The sequence below is a fragment of the Mercenaria mercenaria genome, chromosome 9 (genome assembly GCF_021730395.1).
Source record: "Mercenaria mercenaria strain notata chromosome 9, MADL_Memer_1, whole genome shotgun sequence".
Classification (NCBI taxonomy): domain Eukaryota; kingdom Metazoa; phylum Mollusca; class Bivalvia; order Venerida; family Veneridae; genus Mercenaria; species Mercenaria mercenaria.
In genome coordinates, this window is record NC_069369.1 from 58,658,912 (window position 1) to 58,678,796 (window position 19,885).

A 19,885-nucleotide genomic window follows, 5' to 3' on the forward strand; every position below is an offset into this window, starting at 1 on the left:
ATAAGTAAGGCCTCTAGAGAGGTCACAAGGTTTTTCTATTTTTAGACCTACTGACCTAGTTTTTGACCGCACATGACCCTGTTTCGAACTTGACTTAGATATCATCAAGATGAACATTCAGACCAATTTTCATACAGATCCCATGAAAATATGGCCTTTAGAGAGGTCACAAGGTTTTCCTATTATTTGACCTACTGACCTAGTTTTTGATGGCACGTGACCCACCTTCGAACTTGACCTAGATATCATCAAGATGAACATTCAGAATAACTTTCATACAGATCCCATGAAAAATATGGTCTCTAGAGAGGTCACAAGGTTTTTCTATTATTTGACCTACTGACCTAGTTTTTTTAGACATGTGACCCACTTTCGAACTTGACCTAGATATCATCAAGGTGAACATTCTGACCAATTTTCATGAAGATCTCATGAAATATATGGCCTCTAGAGAGGTCACAAGGTTTTTCTATTTTTAGACCTACTGACCTAGTTTTTGATGGCACTTGACCCAGTTTCGAACTTGACCTAGATATCATCAAGATGAACATTCTGACCAACTTTCATGAAGATCTCAAGAAATATATGGCCTCTAGAGAGGTCACAAGGTTTTTCTATTTTTAGACCTACTGACCTAGTTTTTGATGGCACGTGACCCAGTTTCGAACTTGACCTAGATATCATCAAGGTGAACATTCTTACCAACTTTCATAAACATCCCACGAAAAATGTGACCTCTAGAGTGGTCACAAGCAAAAGTTTACTGACGGACGGATGGACGGACTAACGCACGGACGGACGGACGATGGACGACGGACGCTGCGTGATCACAAAAGCTCACCTTGTCACTATGTGACAGGTGAGCTAACAAGTCCAGCTTATGGCAGCAATATTTTTTTTAATATCATATTTATAATATCAATATCATTTTAACAATATCTCTTCAAACGTTATTGGATGAAAATTCTTCTGAAATTATTTTTTTTAGTTTTTATCTATTTTAGTGGCGATTTTTCAAGTGTTTTTCATATGGAATAGGAATAATAAGATCTGTCATGTTTTTACGAATTGTATAGAAATATCCGTCCAGAGGGCACCTGCGCACTGGGTGGAAATGAGGCTAGACAAGTTAACGCCCATGCGCAGGTGGCTGAGGGATGGAAATTTCTATCAGATTCGTAAACACAATTGATATTTTTTCTCGCATAACATACATATAAGCATTTTATTCCAACAGATTTTTTTTTTGCATACTGTATTCTAAACAAGAGGACCATGATGGTCCTGAATCGCTCACCTCTTCCCACATGACCCAGTTTTGAGTATGACATCGTTTTTTCTATTATTTGACATAGTGACCTAGTTTTTGAGCTCATGTGACCCAGTTTTGAACTTGACCTAGATATTATCAAGATAAAAATTCTGACCAATTTTCATGAAGATCCATTGAAAAATATGGTCTCTAGGTTTTTCTATTATTTCATCTATTGACCTAGTTTTCGAAGGTACGTGACCCTGTTTTGAACTTTACCTAGATATCATCAAGGTGAACATTCTCACTAATTTTCATGAAGATCTCATGAAAAATATGGCCTCTAGAGAGGTCACAAGGTTTTTCTATTTTTATACCTACTGGCCTAGTTTTTGACCGCACATGACCCAGTTTCGAAACTGACCTAGATATTATCAAGGTGAACATTCAGATCAATTTTCATGAAGATCCATTGAAAAATATGGCCTCTAGAGAGGTCAAAAGATTTTAATAATTTTAGACCTACTGACCTAGTTTTTGACCGCAGTTGATTCAGTTTCAAACTTGACTTGCTAGATATCATCAAGATGAACATTCTGACCAACTTTCATACAGATCCCATGAAAAGTATGGCCTCTGGAGAGGTCACAAGGTTTTTCTATTTTTAGACCTACTGACCTAGTTTTTGACCGTACATGACCCTGTTTCAAACTTGACCTAGATATTATCAAGATGAACATTCAGACCAATTTTCATACAGATCCAATGAAAAATATGGCCTTTAGAGAGGTCACAAGGTTTTTCTATTATCTGACCTACTGACCTAGTTTTTGATGGCACATGACCCACTTTCGAACTTGATCTAGATATCATCAAGATGAACATTCAGATTAACTTTCATACAGATCCCATGAAAAATATGGCCTCTAGAGTGGTCACAAGGTTTTTCTATTTATTGACCTACTGACCTAGTTTTTGATGGCACGTGACCTACTTTCGAACTTGACCTAGATATCATCAAGGTGAACGTTCTGACCAATTTTCATAAGGTTGTCATGAAATATATGGCCTCTAGAGAGGTCACAAGGTTTTTTTATTTTTAGACCTACTGACCTAGTTTTTGACAGCACGTGACCCAGTTTCGAACTTGACCTAGATATCATCAAGATGAACATTCAGACCAACTTTCATACAGATCCCATGAAAAATATGGCCTTTAGAGAGGTCACATTCAAGGTTTTTCTATTATTTGACCTACTGACCTAGATTTTGACGGCACGTGACCGAGTTTCGAACTTGACCTAGATATTATCAAGGTGAACGTTCTGACCAATTTTCATGAAGATCTTTTGAAATATATGGCCTCTAGAGAGGTCACAAGGTTTTTTCTATTTTTAGACCTACTGACCTAGTTTTTGAAGGCACGTGACCCACTTTCGAACTTGACCTAGATATCATCAAGATGAACATTCTGACCAATTTTCATAAAGATCCCATGAAAAATGTGACCTCTAGAGTGGTCACAAGGTTTTTCTATTTTTAGACCTACTGACCTAGTTTTTGACCGCACGTAACCCAGTTTCGAACTTGACCTAGATATCATCAAGATGAACATTCTGACCAATTTTCATAAAGATCCCATGAAAAATGTGACCTCTAGAGTGGTCACAAGGTTTTTCTATTTTTAGACCTACTGACCTAGTTTTTGACAGCACGTAACCCAGTTTCAAACTTGACCTAGATATCATCAAGATGAACATTCTGGCCAACTTTCATGAAGATCCCATGAAAAATGTGACCTCTAGAGTGGTCACAAGGTTTTTCTATTTTTAGACCTACTGACCTAGTTTTTGAAGGCACATGACCCAGTTTCAAACTTGACCTAGATATCATCAAGATGAACATTCTGACCAACTTTCATAAATATCCCATGAAAAATGTGACCTCTAGAGTGGTCACAAGGTTTTTCTATTTTTAGACCTACTGACCTAGTTTTTGAAGGCACGTGACCCAGTTTCGAACTGGACCTAGATATCATCAAGATGAACATTCTGACCAACTTTCATAAAGATCCCATGAAAAATGTGACCTCTAGAGTGGTCACAAGGTTTTTCTATTTTTAGACCTACTGACCTAGTTTTTGAACGCACGTGACCCAGTTTCCAACTTGACTTAGATATCATCAAGATGAACATTCTGACCAACTTTCATGAAGATCCCATGAAAAATGTGACCTCTAGAGTGGTCACAAGGTTTTTCTATTTTTAGACCTACTGACCTAGTTTTTGACCGCACGTGACCCAGTTTCGAATTTGACCTAGATATCATCAATATGAACATTCTGACCAATTTTCATAAAGATCCCATGAAAAATGTGACCTCTAGAGTGGTCACAAGCAAAAAGTTTACGGACGCACGACGGACGACGGACACTGCGCGATCACAAAAGCTCACCTTGTCACTTTGTGACAGGTGAGCTAAAACAAGAGCACCGCCTTGCGGGTGCTGACGCTCATCTGATTTTTTTTTGTGTAATAGAAATATTGTCCTACCCATGATTTTCTAAGTCTAAAAAGGGCCATCATTCTTGCAAAAAGCAGGATAGAGTTATGTTTCTTGATGTACAGTGTCCACTTATGATGGTGAAAAACTGTTGCAAGTTTTAAAGCAATAGCTTTGATAGTTTATGAGAAAAGTTGACTTAAACATAATACTCAACCAAGAAAATGATTTTCTAAGTCCAAAAGGGGCAATAATTATTGCAAAAAGCAGGATGGAGTTATGTTGCTTGCTGTACAGGGTCAGCTTATGATGGTGAACAAGTGTTGCAAGTTTCAAAGCAATAGCTTTGATAGTTTAAGAGAAAAAGTTGACCTAAACATAAAACTTAACCAAGAAATCTGATATTTTCTAAGTCCAAAAGGGGCCATAAATCTTGCAAAAAGCAGGACGGAGTTATGTTTCTTGTTGTACAGGGTCAACTTATGATGGTGAACAAGTGTTGCAAGTTTTAAAGCAATAGCTTTGATAGTTTAGGATAAAAGCTGACCTAAACATAAAACTTAACCAAGAAAACTGATTTTCTAAGTCCAAAAGGGGCAATAAATCCTGCAAAAAGCAAGATGGAGTTATGTTTCTTGATGTACAGGGTCAGCTTATGATGGTGAACAAGTATTCAAAGTTTCAAAGCAATAGCTTTGATAGTTTAGGAGAAAAGTTGACCTAAACATAAAACTTAACCAAGAAATCTGATATTTTCTAAGTACAAAAGGGGCCATAAATCTTGCAAAAAGCAAGATGGAGTTATGTTTCTTGCTATACAGGGTCAGCTTATGATGGTGAACAAGTATTCCAAGTTTCAAAGCAATAGCTTTGATAGTTTAGGAGAAAAGCTGACCTAAACAAAACTTAACCAGGCAACGCCGACGCCGACAACCGCTCAAGTGATGACAATAACTCATCATTTTTTTTTCAAAAAATCAGATGAGCTAAAAATAAAATAAAGCAAAAGGAAATGCACTCTTTCTTGTAGTAGAGTATGTACACAAAGCGCGGGAAATGAACGTCCGTAAGCTGAAGTGACGTCATGACGTTTCAGTGACGCACAATAACAAAGTTCCTCTTTAGTTTTATCGTTTGTAGCGCAATGGTATGTTCTTACCATAAAATAACGTATTTTGAATCTAGAAATATACTAAAAGGAACAGAGAGAAATTATCAAGGTACCCGATTTTTTTCTTATCTTACATATTTAATGCATGAATCGCTAGTTGTCGTAACAGCACGAGTCATCTGGCATTGGGGGGTGCCAGATGGGTTTTGCCAGCATAGGTAAATCACCGGAAATGCCATTCTGGTGTGCAAGAAAAGCAACTTCCTCTCTTTTTACTGGGAAATCAATTTCACTTCAGCTTTTTGTGGAGGGTTATCATACGATTCATGTTAAATTGTTTTGAACTTGGATCACGATTATTAATTCATGGACTGTTCCCACTGTGTGTATATAGGACAAGAGCACCACAATGCAGAGCAATAATTATACACCTGAAGTTATGACCTTTGACCCCTATGACCTTGAAGAGAGCCATCCAAAACATGCGCTTTGCATGTTGTTTCGATGTGGTGAACATTTGTGTCAAGTTTCTTCGAAATCTTCCAAGGGGTTAAAGTATTACAGAGCGGACACGAAATTGCTAACAGTCGGACATCGGCAAATCAAGCTCTGGCCTTGGTCGGCTGATTGCATTAGTTACTAAATTATTATTTCTATGATTTCTGTTCCGTAGATTTTTTTTCTTTTTATTGCCATGGCAACCAGAGGATCTATCAAAACAGGCTTGATGGTTTCACAGATATTATTTATAGACATGTGGACAACACACAAAAAGTGATCACAATAGCTCACCATGAGCTGAAGATCTACAGTAAAACAAGAGCACCGCCTTGCGGGTGCTGACGCTCATCTGATTTTTTTTGTGTAATAGAAATATTGTCCTACCCATGATTTTCTAAGTCCAAAAAGGGCCATCATTCTTGCAAAAAGCAGGATAGAGTTATGTTTCTTGATGTACAGTGTCCACTTATGATGGTGAAAAACTGTTGCAAGTTTTAAAGCAATAGCTTTGATAGTTTATGAGAAAAGTTGACTTAAACATAATACTCAACCAAGAAAATGATTTTCTAAGTCCAAAAGGGGCAATAATTATTGCAAAAAGCAGGATGGAGTTATGTTGCTTGCTGTACAAGGTCAGCTTACGATGGTGAACAAGTGTTGCAAGTTTCAAAGCAATAGCTTTGATAGTTTAAGAGAAAAAGTTGACCTAAACATAAAACTTAACCAAGAAATCTGATATTTTCTAAGTCCAAAAGGGGCCATAAATCTTGCAAAAAGCAGGACGGAGTTATGTTTCTTGCTATACAGGGTCAACTTATGATGGTGAACAAGTGTTGCAAGTTTTAAAGCAATAGCTTTGATAGTTTAGGATAAAAGCTGACCTAAACATAAAACTTAACCAAGAAAACTGATTTTCTAAGTCCAAAAGGGGCAATAAATCTTGCAAAAGCGAGATGGAGTTATGTTTCTTGATGTACAGGGTCTGCTTATGATGGTGAACAAGTATTCTAAGTTTCAAAGCAATAGCTTTGATAGTTTAGGAGAAAAGTTGACCTAAACATAAAACTTAACCAAGAAATCTGATATTTTCTAAGTACAAAAGGGGCCATAAATCTTGCAAAAAGCAAGATGGAGTTATGTTTCTTGCTATACAGGGTCAGCTTATGATGGTGAACAAGTATTCCAAGTTTCAAAGCAATAGCTTTGATAGTTTAGGAGAAAAGCTGACCTAAACATAAAACTTAACCAGGCAACGCCGACGCAGACGCCGACGCCGACAACCGCTCAAGTGATGACAATAACTCATCATTTTTTTTCAAAAAATCAGATGAGCTAAAAAGACAAAAGCCAGGTTCATGTTATGTTTATTGTTATATATTTCTGTAGCTATAACACAGTTCTCTCCCCTTGCTGGAACCAATCTATCCATGTACAATCCTAAATATAAAACTTGTTACTGAAAACCCAGCTGTTCAAAACTGACCAAAATTTTGTTCAAAAAAATAGAGCAAAATGTAATAAATCGAAAATAAACCGTAATGAACTGTTTTTTCATAAATTCAGTGAATTTCTTCATATTATATGCTCTGACAACAAGATTGCAGGCTTTTCAGTCACAAATTCTAACATTAGGTCTTGTCTCACATTTGATTTCTTTTTTTATTTCTTTTCTTTTCATTTCAAAGTTTTACTACAACAGAAAGAAACAAAAATAATTGAGTCATGATTTAAACCTACACAACATAATGTAAAACTGGTATTAATGTATGTTTCACTTATTCTTTTCACAAATATCTGCTAGTTTCTTTTTGAAATTTTGGAACAATGATATCCTCAATAAAAAGCATGCCAAAGAAAATAAAGGAAAAGAAAAATAATCGAGTCAACGTTCTTAGGGAGACAACAAAGGAACATTTTGCATACAACAACTAAGACAAATAAATAAATATCAAGAATAAATAGAGGACAATATACATACATGTAACTAACAAAACACAATGTTACAAGAACTAAAATCTGTAAAATCAACTGCCTTCAATACTCTTATACAATGATCATATCTTTCGTCCTCTTCAGTAGCTTTGGTTTATTAGAGGCGGTGATGTGATTTGGAACTTTTCTCATCTCCCTAACTTTCACCTCAAAAATGTTTAAAAATTAATAAAAACAGGACTTTTCATTGATGCGAAAAAAACAAGCAAAGTAAATGACCAAAGTAGGACACCAAAAAGTAAAAACTTAATTCATTAAAATCATAAAATGCATAAAAAGTTTCTTAAAAATCTTCCAGCTCATACATATATCTTCAAAGATGGTGTGTTTTTTTTTCTTCAAATCTTTCACTTAGTAATAATTTCATCAAATCTTAATTTGAATATATCTTACTTTTGATTTTAGCATATTTAACTGTATCTTGTATCTTATTAACCTCTGATGTACAGAGTAGCACACATTTTTATCTGGATTTGCATGACCGTATTCCAAGACTTGTTTGTTGATTCACATAAATTAGTTGGACTATACTACAATATATACATACATCGTCAACAATAAATAAATAATTATAGCACTCTTGCAATTATAAGTGTACTCAACTTCATACTTTTCAAAGCAAACAAGTACCTAACAAAATTGCAAGTAATATTACTGTTATACTGACTCCATTAATATTATTTCTTTATTCTTTGTATCAAGTTTGCTAAATGTAACAAAACTGAACAAAAAAAAACAACAAATATATAATGAAATTTCAAAACTCAGTCATAGATTTTAAAAATCTACAATTCATTTTCATTAATAAAATACTCAAGAACATAAAAAGGAGTCAGATTTCGTACACTGTACACACAAAAACACTCACACCACAATGCATTTAGACAAGAAAAACAGATAGAAGACAGGTTAAAAGAAAAGACGACAGACAGAAAGCGACAGAAATTTTGCCATCTAAATTCATTTGAACACATACACACAAATATCTTTACTACAGTTTTCTCTGTGTTTTGCTAGTGTCTAGTACGGTAAGTCTGTATCATATATCCTTTATGTACGCTATCCTCTATGTAATATAAATAGTTTTCTCTGATGTAATAATCTCTGTACAACTATACAGTGGTGGGTAGGGTAATGTACAGGTGGTGTGTCATGATGGTATATTTACACGGACCTGTCTCGTATTTACACAATGTACAGACCTGGATGAGCACTTAACAGTTGCCATGGTAACAACAGTAACATCACCATAGTAACAACGTTTATCTCTAAAAACGTAACAAAAGTAAAATGATAAAAACAAAAACAGAGTTTGCATTCTACATTAAGAACAGAGGTCCCTTTGAATGTCTTTTTTTTCTTGCATTTGATGCTATATTTAGAATGTTTTTATACTTTTTTATGATTTTTTTTTTTCCATCTTGATGTGATTCCAAGTTATTGGACGGAATCAATGAATAGCTGCCTTTGATCTCTGGTCACAATGTGCAGATGAACCGGTGAAAGTTTATGATAAATGTTAATGACTAAGTTCAACATGCGTTAAAACTTTAGTGGTCTGAACCCTGGGCGACTCCTCTGTTCACCGGCCCATGACTTGGACTTTGTTCTAAAGTGTCTGAGATCCTCTGTGTGGTCTTTGTGTAACATGGGTTTGTACGTCTGTGGCTCACAGTGATTCTGAAAGAATAATTAAAATATATTTATTATTACAAATTAAATGGGGGTAATAGAGGTTGTAAAATGATTTCAGAATTTGACAAATTAAAGTCTATTTATATTCAACTTCACATGATAACATTCTGAATATTTCGGTTCATATAAATGTCATTCAAATTACTATGACGATCATTTATTTGTACAGTTTTTTCCCCCATATTTAATACACTGATTAATAATCAAGTAACTCGACTAAAAATGCACAGGTTCAAATCAGGAACAGCAGGCTTAAACCAGGTAGTTACGAGAGTTGTGCACGAGCTACAAGTTTTCTTCACAATGGAAACAGATAAAGTATATTTTGACTAATCAATTTACCTTTTCAGTTTCAAAATAGACTTTGTAACCACCATCAAGAAGGTAGATTTCTGGATAGAAAAGGTAGGGGTAACAATCCTTGTTTGCCTGACGATCGCTTTTTCGGAGGAATCTAGACATTTTTGGCCCACGCTCGGAGGAAAACTCACAGTGAAAGATGAGAATGACTCGTTTGTTGGGATCATCTGCTTTGATAGGGTTCTTCATAAACTCACTGATGATGTGTTCAGTTGTGTACAGGTTCTTAGCACCCTGGAGAAAACAAAACCTTGGTCAGACATGTTTAAATATTGTCAAAAATTTATTTCCTCAAGTTAATTTAACATGTTTGTTACATTGAGAGATTTTCCTTTAAATATCCTTATAAACAACACTTCAAAACATTGCAAATACACTATCCAGCAATAATTAAACCAATCTTTCAACTTCTAAAGAAAACTGCAACTAACAAAGAGTGGGCCTAATTAACTGTTTCTTTAAAGTATTTTTTTTCCTTTTCTTTGTTATTAATCTTAAGTTCAATCAATTCTCACCTGTATATGACCACCCTGGAACTCGTACGGATATCTGCAGTCAACGATGACTGCCTTCTCTATCTCCTGACCATATTCACCTCGGATCACCTGTGACAATGTGCTGCTGGATATATACTTGAGATCCTGATGTTTACCACCATACGTAGGCAAGCAATGTGTCTGGAAAAAGAGCAGAAACATGAAAATTGATATATATGTCTTAATTTATGATACTAATTTTTGATAGAGTAGAATGATTATAATAATATCTAGGGATTAATTTAGAATTTCTCTTTAAAATAGTAAATATCTGCTTATTGTGTCAACTGTTTAGTCTCTAATAAAGCAAATCAGGATATAATGTATTTTGTACTGTTTCATGATCTGCCTTCTGTCTAGTTTAGTATTGAACACTGGGCCAACCAATTATACAGAATTTCCTTTCTATCATGCTGTATCCAACTAAATGTTTTGGTCTAATCAATTTTGGTATACTAGCTTCATTTCAAGCTGATGAACTTTTGAAAAGCTATCATCTTCTATGTGTAATGTTATAATTGTTATTGTGTACATACCTTTGAGCAATCACCCACAAGATCCGGTTCATCTGCCTGTCTGTTCAGGGCTGATTTGATCATGGCTTCAGACTCGGAGTGACATCTGTGAAGTGTAGGTCTGACTGTAGCCTGAAATACAAAAAATATCCATGTATTAGATAGTTATCCTTAACAACACTTTAAACTTTAAATTTGATTTCTGTCATTGAAATAAGTATTTGCTCAAGAGACTTGCTGTTGGTATTCTGAAATATTACCTTTTATGATTAACAAGCTAAAATGAATATTTTAGACATTATTACTTCTAATAGTGTAAATGTACCAATCAATTTAGTATATTTTTAATATGTTGCAAGTACGTTTTCAAGTAACTTACTGAAGAAACAGGAGAGGTGATCATTGACGAGGGACGGGCTCTCTTCTGTTTCTGTATTGGTGTGCTCTCATCCTGGGGAGGATCGCGCTTAAACGAGAACTGCATTGGAGAGTCGCCGGCATCCGGCTGATCCCGTTTGTAAGATGTACCGTGAGGACGAACCACCATTGACATTGATCTACTGATGTTTCTTCTACACAAAACTCTTCGACTCTGAAATAGGGCAATATACAGCATTACAATGTGTGCATCAATTAAATTGATTATGTTGCAATCATTTACAAGGTATTTAATTTTAAATATGATATTTCACTCTTAGCATTTTCTTGTTTCAAACATACTTTCTCTTTTTTTTTTGTTAATGCAATACAGAAGTTTTCTTTTTCTTGTAAATTGTAAAACTAATGTTTGAAATAAATACTTTAACAACATCATTGTACCTACTTTGAATTTAAGTCCATAAGAATAATCCTACACAGTCAAACTAAACTTGAAATGCTCTTTGTTTCCTTTTTGTTGAAATATAATTCATTCTATATTTAATTCCCCCCAGCCTTTTTTGGTAAACCCTGGTACTTACCACTGGGGTATCATCATCGTCTCCGGTAACATGTGATTTCTTGTTGATAACAGGGGCGTTGAACAAACTCAACATCGCTGAAGTGGTAGGGGTAGTTTTCTTGGTGAGTGCGGCGACCTCGGCATCTGCATTCATAACGTCGAGAAAACCATCGTCGTCAATACCCTCGTCAACGCTAGTCAATCGGCACACCTTCAGTGGACTGTCGCCATCTTCTGATAATGTCTTTTTTACAAACTCTCCAGAGAAATCCTGAAATACCAATACATATGGTTGCTTAGCAACATTGATAATTTAAAACAGTGAGTCCTTTTTACTACCACACTTTCACTGAAGATGAATGTAAACCTGACGAATTATAAAAATATAAATAATAAATATTGTTCTGGATTGCATTTTTTTTTTCAAAGGCATCATATTAATCATTTGAACTAGAATGTTGATTTTATTTTGTGCATTTATTCACTCTGAACAGAGAAATACTGAAAACTTACCAAAGTACCAACTGGGCAGGAGTTTCTACGTTTAGATGGAGAATAGTTCTTCACTGGGGAATATTTAAATGGGGAGCATGTGTCTTCACTGATCATCTTCGAATGGCGTCTGATTGGGAGACCTTTCGGGGCAGCAAAGAGAAACCCATCCATCTAGAAATATAAAATAAGATTGTAAAAAATATTTTCCAATATATTCTCAATACACGAGTTTCACCTCTCACGTTAAAAAAAAGCATCATAAAATTTATTTTGAACTCGTGCACTTAAAGCAACTAAATTATTATTGTGATAATGTACCTCTCTAGCATACAATAAAATGATATGATATAAGTTTTATGCAGACTTCACCTTTCCACCGAGCAGCTGGCAAAAACAGTTGGCAACATTCTGTATCTTCCTAAATACTTAGGAAAATCTGCAGCAAATCCTCTTATTTGTGCTTTAAACAAAAATAGTGTATGATTTATGTACTTACAGAATCTTTGGAATCTCTGCTGTCAGCTCTATCTGCCTCAAGACCACTGTCTTGTGAACACTCGTCAATATAGAATGTCGCCCTCTTCTCCCCGCTTCTAGAGGCCACGGAACCTGTACTACTACCGCTCATGTTTTCTGATGATGAATGGCGTTCAGAACTGGCGTCTGAGGGCGTGTCTGTGCTCATGTTTAGAAGACCACAGCAGGTGCTGGTAGCTGACTCAATGTCGATACTCTGTGGTGTTGACTGGTTGGCCATCAGTACTTCATTCTCCATATTCTCTGGACTAAGTCTCATCATAGGTACAGGCATACTGTTGAATCTTCTGAAAGCTACTGTCTTCCTTCTGCAAAAATAAACAAAGTACATTTATTAAACATATAAAATATAATGCTTCTGCTACTGGAAAACTAATAATAAATATTGTTTATTTTTTCCTCAATCAGTACAAGTACCTGTAATGGATACAAACAGAAGTTTAATTACCATATCTGAAAAATAAACATGTCCACTGAGTTAATTTAAATTTAATCCTTAAAGTCTGTACCTATTTTACTTTCATTTTCTAGATAAATATCTTAAATGAAAATTAAATCCTTACACACCTAGGGTCAAGCCAGAAATGAAATTTATTGTATATTCCAGAACAGAAGCCACCTAAAACTGACTTGTTTAATTTATGGGTGCAGCAGCCACCAATAAACAGTATGTCACCAATAAACAGTAGTGCACCCCCAGAAAGTCTAGGAGATTTATGGCATGGTATATTGTGCTTCTGGTATATACATGGTTCAGCTACCTTGCAAATTGCAATTATGTCATGCCAATTAAATTTCCCCCATTGTCTCCTCTATTGTGTGAATGAGAAGATAACTAATAGAAACAAGTAACAATTACTTGATAAAATTGTATCATTAAATTAATTAACTGAAGAAAAAAAATAGTACTTTTAATGAGCAACAAATTAAATGAAGAGTCATTAATTACTGCATTTGTTAATTTGCAATTACTTTTTATAAATCTTGAGATTGAAAAAAAAAATGAATTGAAGGCATCTCAGATATTACAGATACATGTACTGGTTAAGACCCCTGGTCAGAGATCCCTAGGGTTTCAGATCTACCCAGATCCCTTATAAAGATAGGAAGGGCCATAACATGATGCAGGCACCTGATTATGAGAAAATGTGCAATATTCAGTAACTATTCACCAGAGATAACTAAGATAAGGATATTTCATATCTGCCATATGTAACCACTCAAATGAGTTCTCTTGAATAACTTATTCTGGAATGCAATACTTTGCTCCCCCAACCTGTCCCTAATATTTTTATATTTAAATGGCCCTCCTCCCACACTGCATTCAATTCCTTCAAATTGTATGTTTTGAATGTACTTTCCCTACCATTAAAAAAGACTTCTTTCTGTACACATTGACATCCCTTTTTAACTGATTTTACGATTCAACTTTTATATCATTATATATTTAATTCTCAACACTTGGCAATAAAATGTTAATAAAAGCAACCAGAGGTGAAAATATGCCCCCAGACCTCATAGCCACAATATCGAGACTGATGTAGACAACAGATAGACTTTGTGGCCCTAACATAAACTTGTGATGTCTATCTCCGAGAGATTACTTCAGGTTAGGGAGATGGGCTATCTTATGTGTGGAATATCTCGCCAGAATTAATTCTATCCAAATATGACCTTAATTAGAAACAGTTTAAGTCAACACATAACTTAGAGGGAAAAAAAAAAAGGTTTCTGTAAAATCTGAACAAATTTTTGAGTAGCTCGTTTCTTTTAACAAAATCATATGGTTTGCCGTCACTAAAACTGGGAATATTGTATTGTTTGCAAACTCAAAGGAACATTCAAATGCAGCTAAAAAGAAGCAATATTATATATACATTTTTTGTTGCTTTTTTCCAAGAAAGAAAATTAAATTTTGTAAGACATGCTTATCAATTTTATTCTTTTCTTCCCTTCCTGATAAAATGATAAATTGCCCTTTTTTCTAAAACTATACATTCTCTTGAGAAGGGCATTTGGCCAGCATAGAGATGACACAATAAAAAGCAAACACAAAACCAGCTAGAAGACCTGGGCAATCCTATGGGTCCTCTTATTTGTAGGTATTGTGGGTATACAAATTATTGCATGATGTAATTATTGACATAACCTATCACAGATCAGATAGATTGCATTATTACCCTGCCCAAGGCCCTCCACAGGACTGTCAACTATATCAAACAGAAGGGACAGAATACTGACCAATGAAAATTTAGTATTTCAGGGTAAGTGTTAAAGGATTTGATTCTGATATTATATGACTAATATCCTCCCAAAAATGTAAAATGTGATTATACATTTCTTTCTTATTCGAGAATATGAATAACTATAGCTTTTTTTTTTTTTAACTTATATTACACAATATAGCCACGACTGTCTTAATTTTGTGTTAACAATAATTATGTTCTTAAAAAAAAAAAAAAAATAATTATAATTGACACATTTTTTCAAATATGTTATTTACCCCAAATTACTGAAATAGAAAATCTCAGTTTCTAGAAAATCACTAATTTTGCATTTAATCAAATTAATAAATTAAATTTTCAATGAGTGTCATTTTTTTAATGACAACCTTCAATCAATTTTTCCCTTTTAAACTGCCTTTAGCCAATTGAAGTATCAATGATTTTTTTTAGAAAATTCAAAAGAAACTAAAATTTTCCTATGTATAATTTTTTTTTTATATATTTTATCAATTATATTGCAATATTTAAAAGTTGTAGTGTTTCTTTGATATAAATCATTAAAGGCATTCTGAAATATATTGGTCTACTGTATATAAAAAATTGAGCAATTTTGCAGGTGAGTTTGGATTAAAGTACGTTTTTTAAGAAAAAAAAAAAAAAAAAAAATCTCATTTCTTGCGGTCATGCAGAGTATCTTTTATAATAAAACAAACTGGCGAAATGCCTAAAATATAAAAGAATACACAAACTCAGGAGCAGTCTGGGGGTTGGGTCCACAAAAATGTGGAAAAACTGTCAAAATGTCAAGTGGCCAGTCGTATGTGTTCAAACAATTCTGAACGTGAATAATAATTGAGGAATGCAGTATAATGGTAATATTACAACATAAGGAAACATTTGAGAAAATTATAATAAATAACTTTAACATTTTTAATTGATATTTTGAAGGTCTCTCTCAAACATTATTGATGAGGTGTTTAATTTAAAGTATACTCTGAACAACAAGAAACAACATGAGAAAGTGTCAGTACATTTTTAAAGTTTTCCCAATTCTGGAAATTTGTGAAAAACTTATAATGAAGCATAGTCAATATCAGTTTTTCAATATTATTTTAAAAAAGAGGTTTTTAGACATCAACAGAACTGACGGTATATTAGCCTTTTACAGACAAAATTCTTACCCAATCATTTCAAAATTGGAATCAAAAAGTAGAAGCAATGCCATGGTTACAAACTGGTTAATAATTAAATCTAAGTCTGAACACAAATATTAGCACAAAAGCTGGCCCCTTTTTGCACAAACAGTGTAAGATGGTAGGTAAACAGATTTATGGAAAAAATGGTCACACTTTGTCAATATTGATCCTAGATTACAATTAAGAAAGTTTTAAAGAGTTGTGCATCTTTGTACCCAATAAATACAATAATTCCCCCTTAATCCTCTTCAAGTCCCAACAGATATATCACTATAATACTTTACATAATACTTTGCAATGAATAGTTTCAGGACATAGCGAGAGATTTAGCTTCTTTTGAAATCATGTAGGAAGTTTTCACTGTATGTTTTCAAATGCTGCTGTAACGTCTAAATTTAATAATCACCTTTTTCTTAATTGTATAATAAGGCAAGATTAAAATACTGAAATGTTTAGATATCATGTCTGTTTTTGGATGGTATTTATTATGACAATTTATAGAAATCATAATAAAATAAATAATAGAGACAAACTCCTGGGCAAGTCTATAAAAAATGTTTGAGAAGTTATTGGTTCTGACAAGATTAGATGGACCCAAGATAATGAAAGCTAATTAATGAAGCCAATTACATTGACCACATGGACTGGCTGCTGAGACAAAGCTGCATCTGTTTGCTTGTTAATGCCAAAACATCAAATTTCCTAACTATTTTCAACACTTATGTAAGAACAAAACAGAATTTCTGGTCTATTTAAACAAATTGTATTATTTTCTGTAGCAACTAAAATCTTTGCAATCACTGACATGCGAATTAGAAAATCAATAGCAAAACAATAGACCAAAATGTCAAATATATCTAACAACTGATGCAATATCCATTGTCAACATCACCCAATAATTGGTAAGTTATATCAATAATCAATTCATTTAATGGTAGCGAATAATTAAATTATACTATCGTTAAATCAATGTGTAAAATAATAATTAAAAACCAATATACCACAATTCCTTCATTAGCGCCAAATATTTTCTTGCTAATTTTCGTGTGAAAGTTGCATAGTGTGTATTTATGATGGCACTTGTAACCTTCTGTTTACAACTAGAAACTGATGTGAAAAAGTAACAAGTAACTGATGTGAATCTTGAAAAGACCATGTAACATTAAAAGATTGATTTAAATGCTACATCGCTGCTCATAGAACTGCTATGTGCAGTGACAATGCCTGAACTACAGATATCAAGCAAAAATGTTGCAGAAAACATTGCAGCAGAAACTGGTTATTTGGTTGTAATGACATCATTCTCCTCTGTAACTGAAACTTCTGCTTCTAATACTACAAATTTCTAACAAAGTTCTAAAACACTTCACTAAGTTTAAGTTCAGCATTCGTATTCGGTGGGAACAGTTGTGCGGCTGTAACCTCTTCCTTACAGTAAATAAACACCAGACAAAAAAAACACCCTGAAAATTGGGAAAAATGTCAAGAAATTTCGATTATTACCTCTCCTCAACGCTGATAGGTGAGATTGGTGATAAATCCAAGTTCAGTCCGATTAATCCATTGACGAGGAATGAACATGCCATATTCAATTTATATCACACAAAAATATAGTCAAGAAATGTTCTTATTGTAACTGAAGTCCACCCTTTAGTATATCAAATAGCTAGTTAAGTTTGACAAGTCTCTGTCACAGTCTGACATATGTGACCATGTGATGTTATCTGTATAATATATATTTCAAGTCTACTGCCAAAACAACTGTCTCATCAGGATATATCTACAAGTCTGACTTCACACTGACCAATCAGATTGTACCACTTTGTCATGTGACCTCAGGTAACTACCTAATTGGCTGTTACCCAATATTATCCTATTTGAATGGCATTAAATTGGTTTTAACAATCAATGAAAGCTGATGGACAGGAAGATAGGGAAAAAGTTATCACGTCACAGGTGACTAAGCAAACACCCTAAGGTGCCGAAGGAAGCAAACCCAAGAGGAAGAAGACAAAGTGCAAAAACCTACCTGCTAACAGCCTCTGCTTGAACTTCTGGCTTGCCTGTAGAAAATCTGCTCTCACTGCAATAAAAAATGGCAAACATTAATAATATAAAACAATTTTTATAACTTAATACATTTCTGTCTTCTGTAGAAAAGGGACAGACATTTCATTTTCCTGTTTGCTTTCAAATGGTCTTCTTTTTCTTGAAATAATATAACCACTGTATACAGGGAAAATTCTAATTATCAATTCATTCATTCTTAAAAAGGATATTGAAGTATACAATTCTGTGACTTTGTTCCCTATTTTTTTGTAATGATAAGAGTTTTTCTCAGTTTTGAAATATGTATTAACTGAAAATTAAATGCTAACACAATCACCTTATATTACATTATATTAATTTATCTTTTTTTTATGAAATTAATTAAGAAAATCAATGACCTTGCAGGATTTTATTATGTTTAAGACTTTGGAAAAGATCAATTAGCCAGTTATTACTTATTAGTAAAAAGTTTAAAAAAATCTTATCTAATAGCAAGAATTTTTAGGGCCCACAAGATCAGTAAAAGATTTGTATGTATGTATTCAAGATGACAATACTGCCTATGTAAGGGCATTACTAGTATTAGGGAGATTTTGCTGATTATTAGGGTCCCTGGCCCTTTCATCTCTGCATACCAATGTCACAATATTGTCACATATTGTGTAGATTAGGTATGTAATCTTTTTATTCTATTATTCTACAAAATAATTGTCATTAGTGAAAATATCTTACCTAACCAACTGAATCTGAAAATCATATTTTGCAAATATTTATATAAAGATGAATCCAGATTAGATTGATCTTAATGGAGAAATGAGTGAGATAAAATTCTGTGTCAATATTTTTCTTAATTTTCAAAGTAAAAACCACCAAGATAAGATGGTTTACAATTATGAACAGTTTTCTGAAATTAAGATAATGTCAAGCCTGAAACACTTCAAAGAAATAAATATATGAAACTATTTAAGAAATAAAAATATCAAAGACAATGTTTTTTCTATTTGAAATTTTGGCTATCATTTCCAACTTGCATGCAGGACATTTTGATGGTTAATCAACATTTACTTTTACCAAAAATACAACAAGTCTGTTGAACAATACAATGTTTTCAAAAACATATTTTAATGGCTTTTAATATTGAAAATAAAACCATGGTTCTACTTGGGCAAAATAACACCAACATGATATAGAAATATCACACTTTTTAAGAATATGCAATATACACTTATTATACAAGAAGCATATGTCTTAGAGTGGGTGATAAAAATTGTAGACTAGGGTGTTGATCAAGTGTTAAGGCTTTATCTGTGGTGATAAAGAACTAATCAAGAATAATCTCAATGTTTTGCAATGACTTACGAAAGCTGCTACCCAAGTTCTATGGTTGTTTTGCCTAACACAAACAAGCCATCAGCTACCAGTAAACCACAGGAAACCAAGGGTTCAAGAAAAGATCAGTAACTCTGGCTAGGGTCTTGCAGTCAAGTTCCCAGTAGGTGTTAATAAGTCTTCAGCTTGTGTCTTTTATTGGTACACAATAACAGAAATCAAGGCTTGTCAAAATTACATTCCTTAGAAAAACTTCCATTTTTACAGAATAAAACTTATTTGATTGCTAAAAACGGTAGTGTCAGCACATGGAAATAGTTTTCTTTCCTGTCGATAACTGTTCATAAGAAAACTTGATTTCTAATAATTAGTCAAGAATATATACGTTAGGGCATACAATCATACATGTGTTTATATTAAGAAGACATCTGCAACAGTAACAGAATTCTGTGGGAAAAGTATCGTTATACACATTTAAATTTTCTAAAAGGACTTAAAGGCTGAATACATTTTCAAGAATAACAATACTGCATTAAAAGATCATTATGTACTATTTATCTGATGTTTTCTTGTGATAGTATTTCTTTAAATCACATTATAGTCTGGTAGTTCAGTATTTTTTAAGGTATTCAATTACCTCTGTTATAACA

At 33.7% G+C, this 19,885-nt stretch overlaps 1 protein-coding gene across 1 annotated transcript in view; it reads right to left on the reverse strand.

The window, feature by feature from the left end:
* Window positions 1–6,718: 6,718 nt before the first annotated feature.
* The window catches only part of LOC123547227 (M-phase inducer phosphatase 1-like), a 53,760-nt gene continuing 40,593 nt past the window's right edge, over window positions 6,719–19,885 (reverse strand). The window contains exons 4-12 of the mRNA XM_045334155.2: window positions 17,887–17,940; window positions 12,396–12,744; window positions 11,918–12,070; window positions 11,424–11,675; window positions 10,844–11,056; window positions 10,486–10,596; window positions 9,929–10,090; window positions 9,396–9,647; window positions 6,719–9,038 (exon numbers count right to left, since the gene is read on the reverse strand). Of these exons, the coding sequence (XP_045190090.2) occupies window positions 8,901–9,038; window positions 9,396–9,647; window positions 9,929–10,090; window positions 10,486–10,596; window positions 10,844–11,056; window positions 11,424–11,675; window positions 11,918–12,070; window positions 12,396–12,744; window positions 17,887–17,940 (1,684 nt within the window). The 3' untranslated portion in view covers window positions 6,719–8,900. The remainder of the gene's footprint in view (window positions 9,039–9,395; window positions 9,648–9,928; window positions 10,091–10,485; window positions 10,597–10,843; window positions 11,057–11,423; window positions 11,676–11,917; window positions 12,071–12,395; window positions 12,745–17,886; window positions 17,941–19,885) is intronic.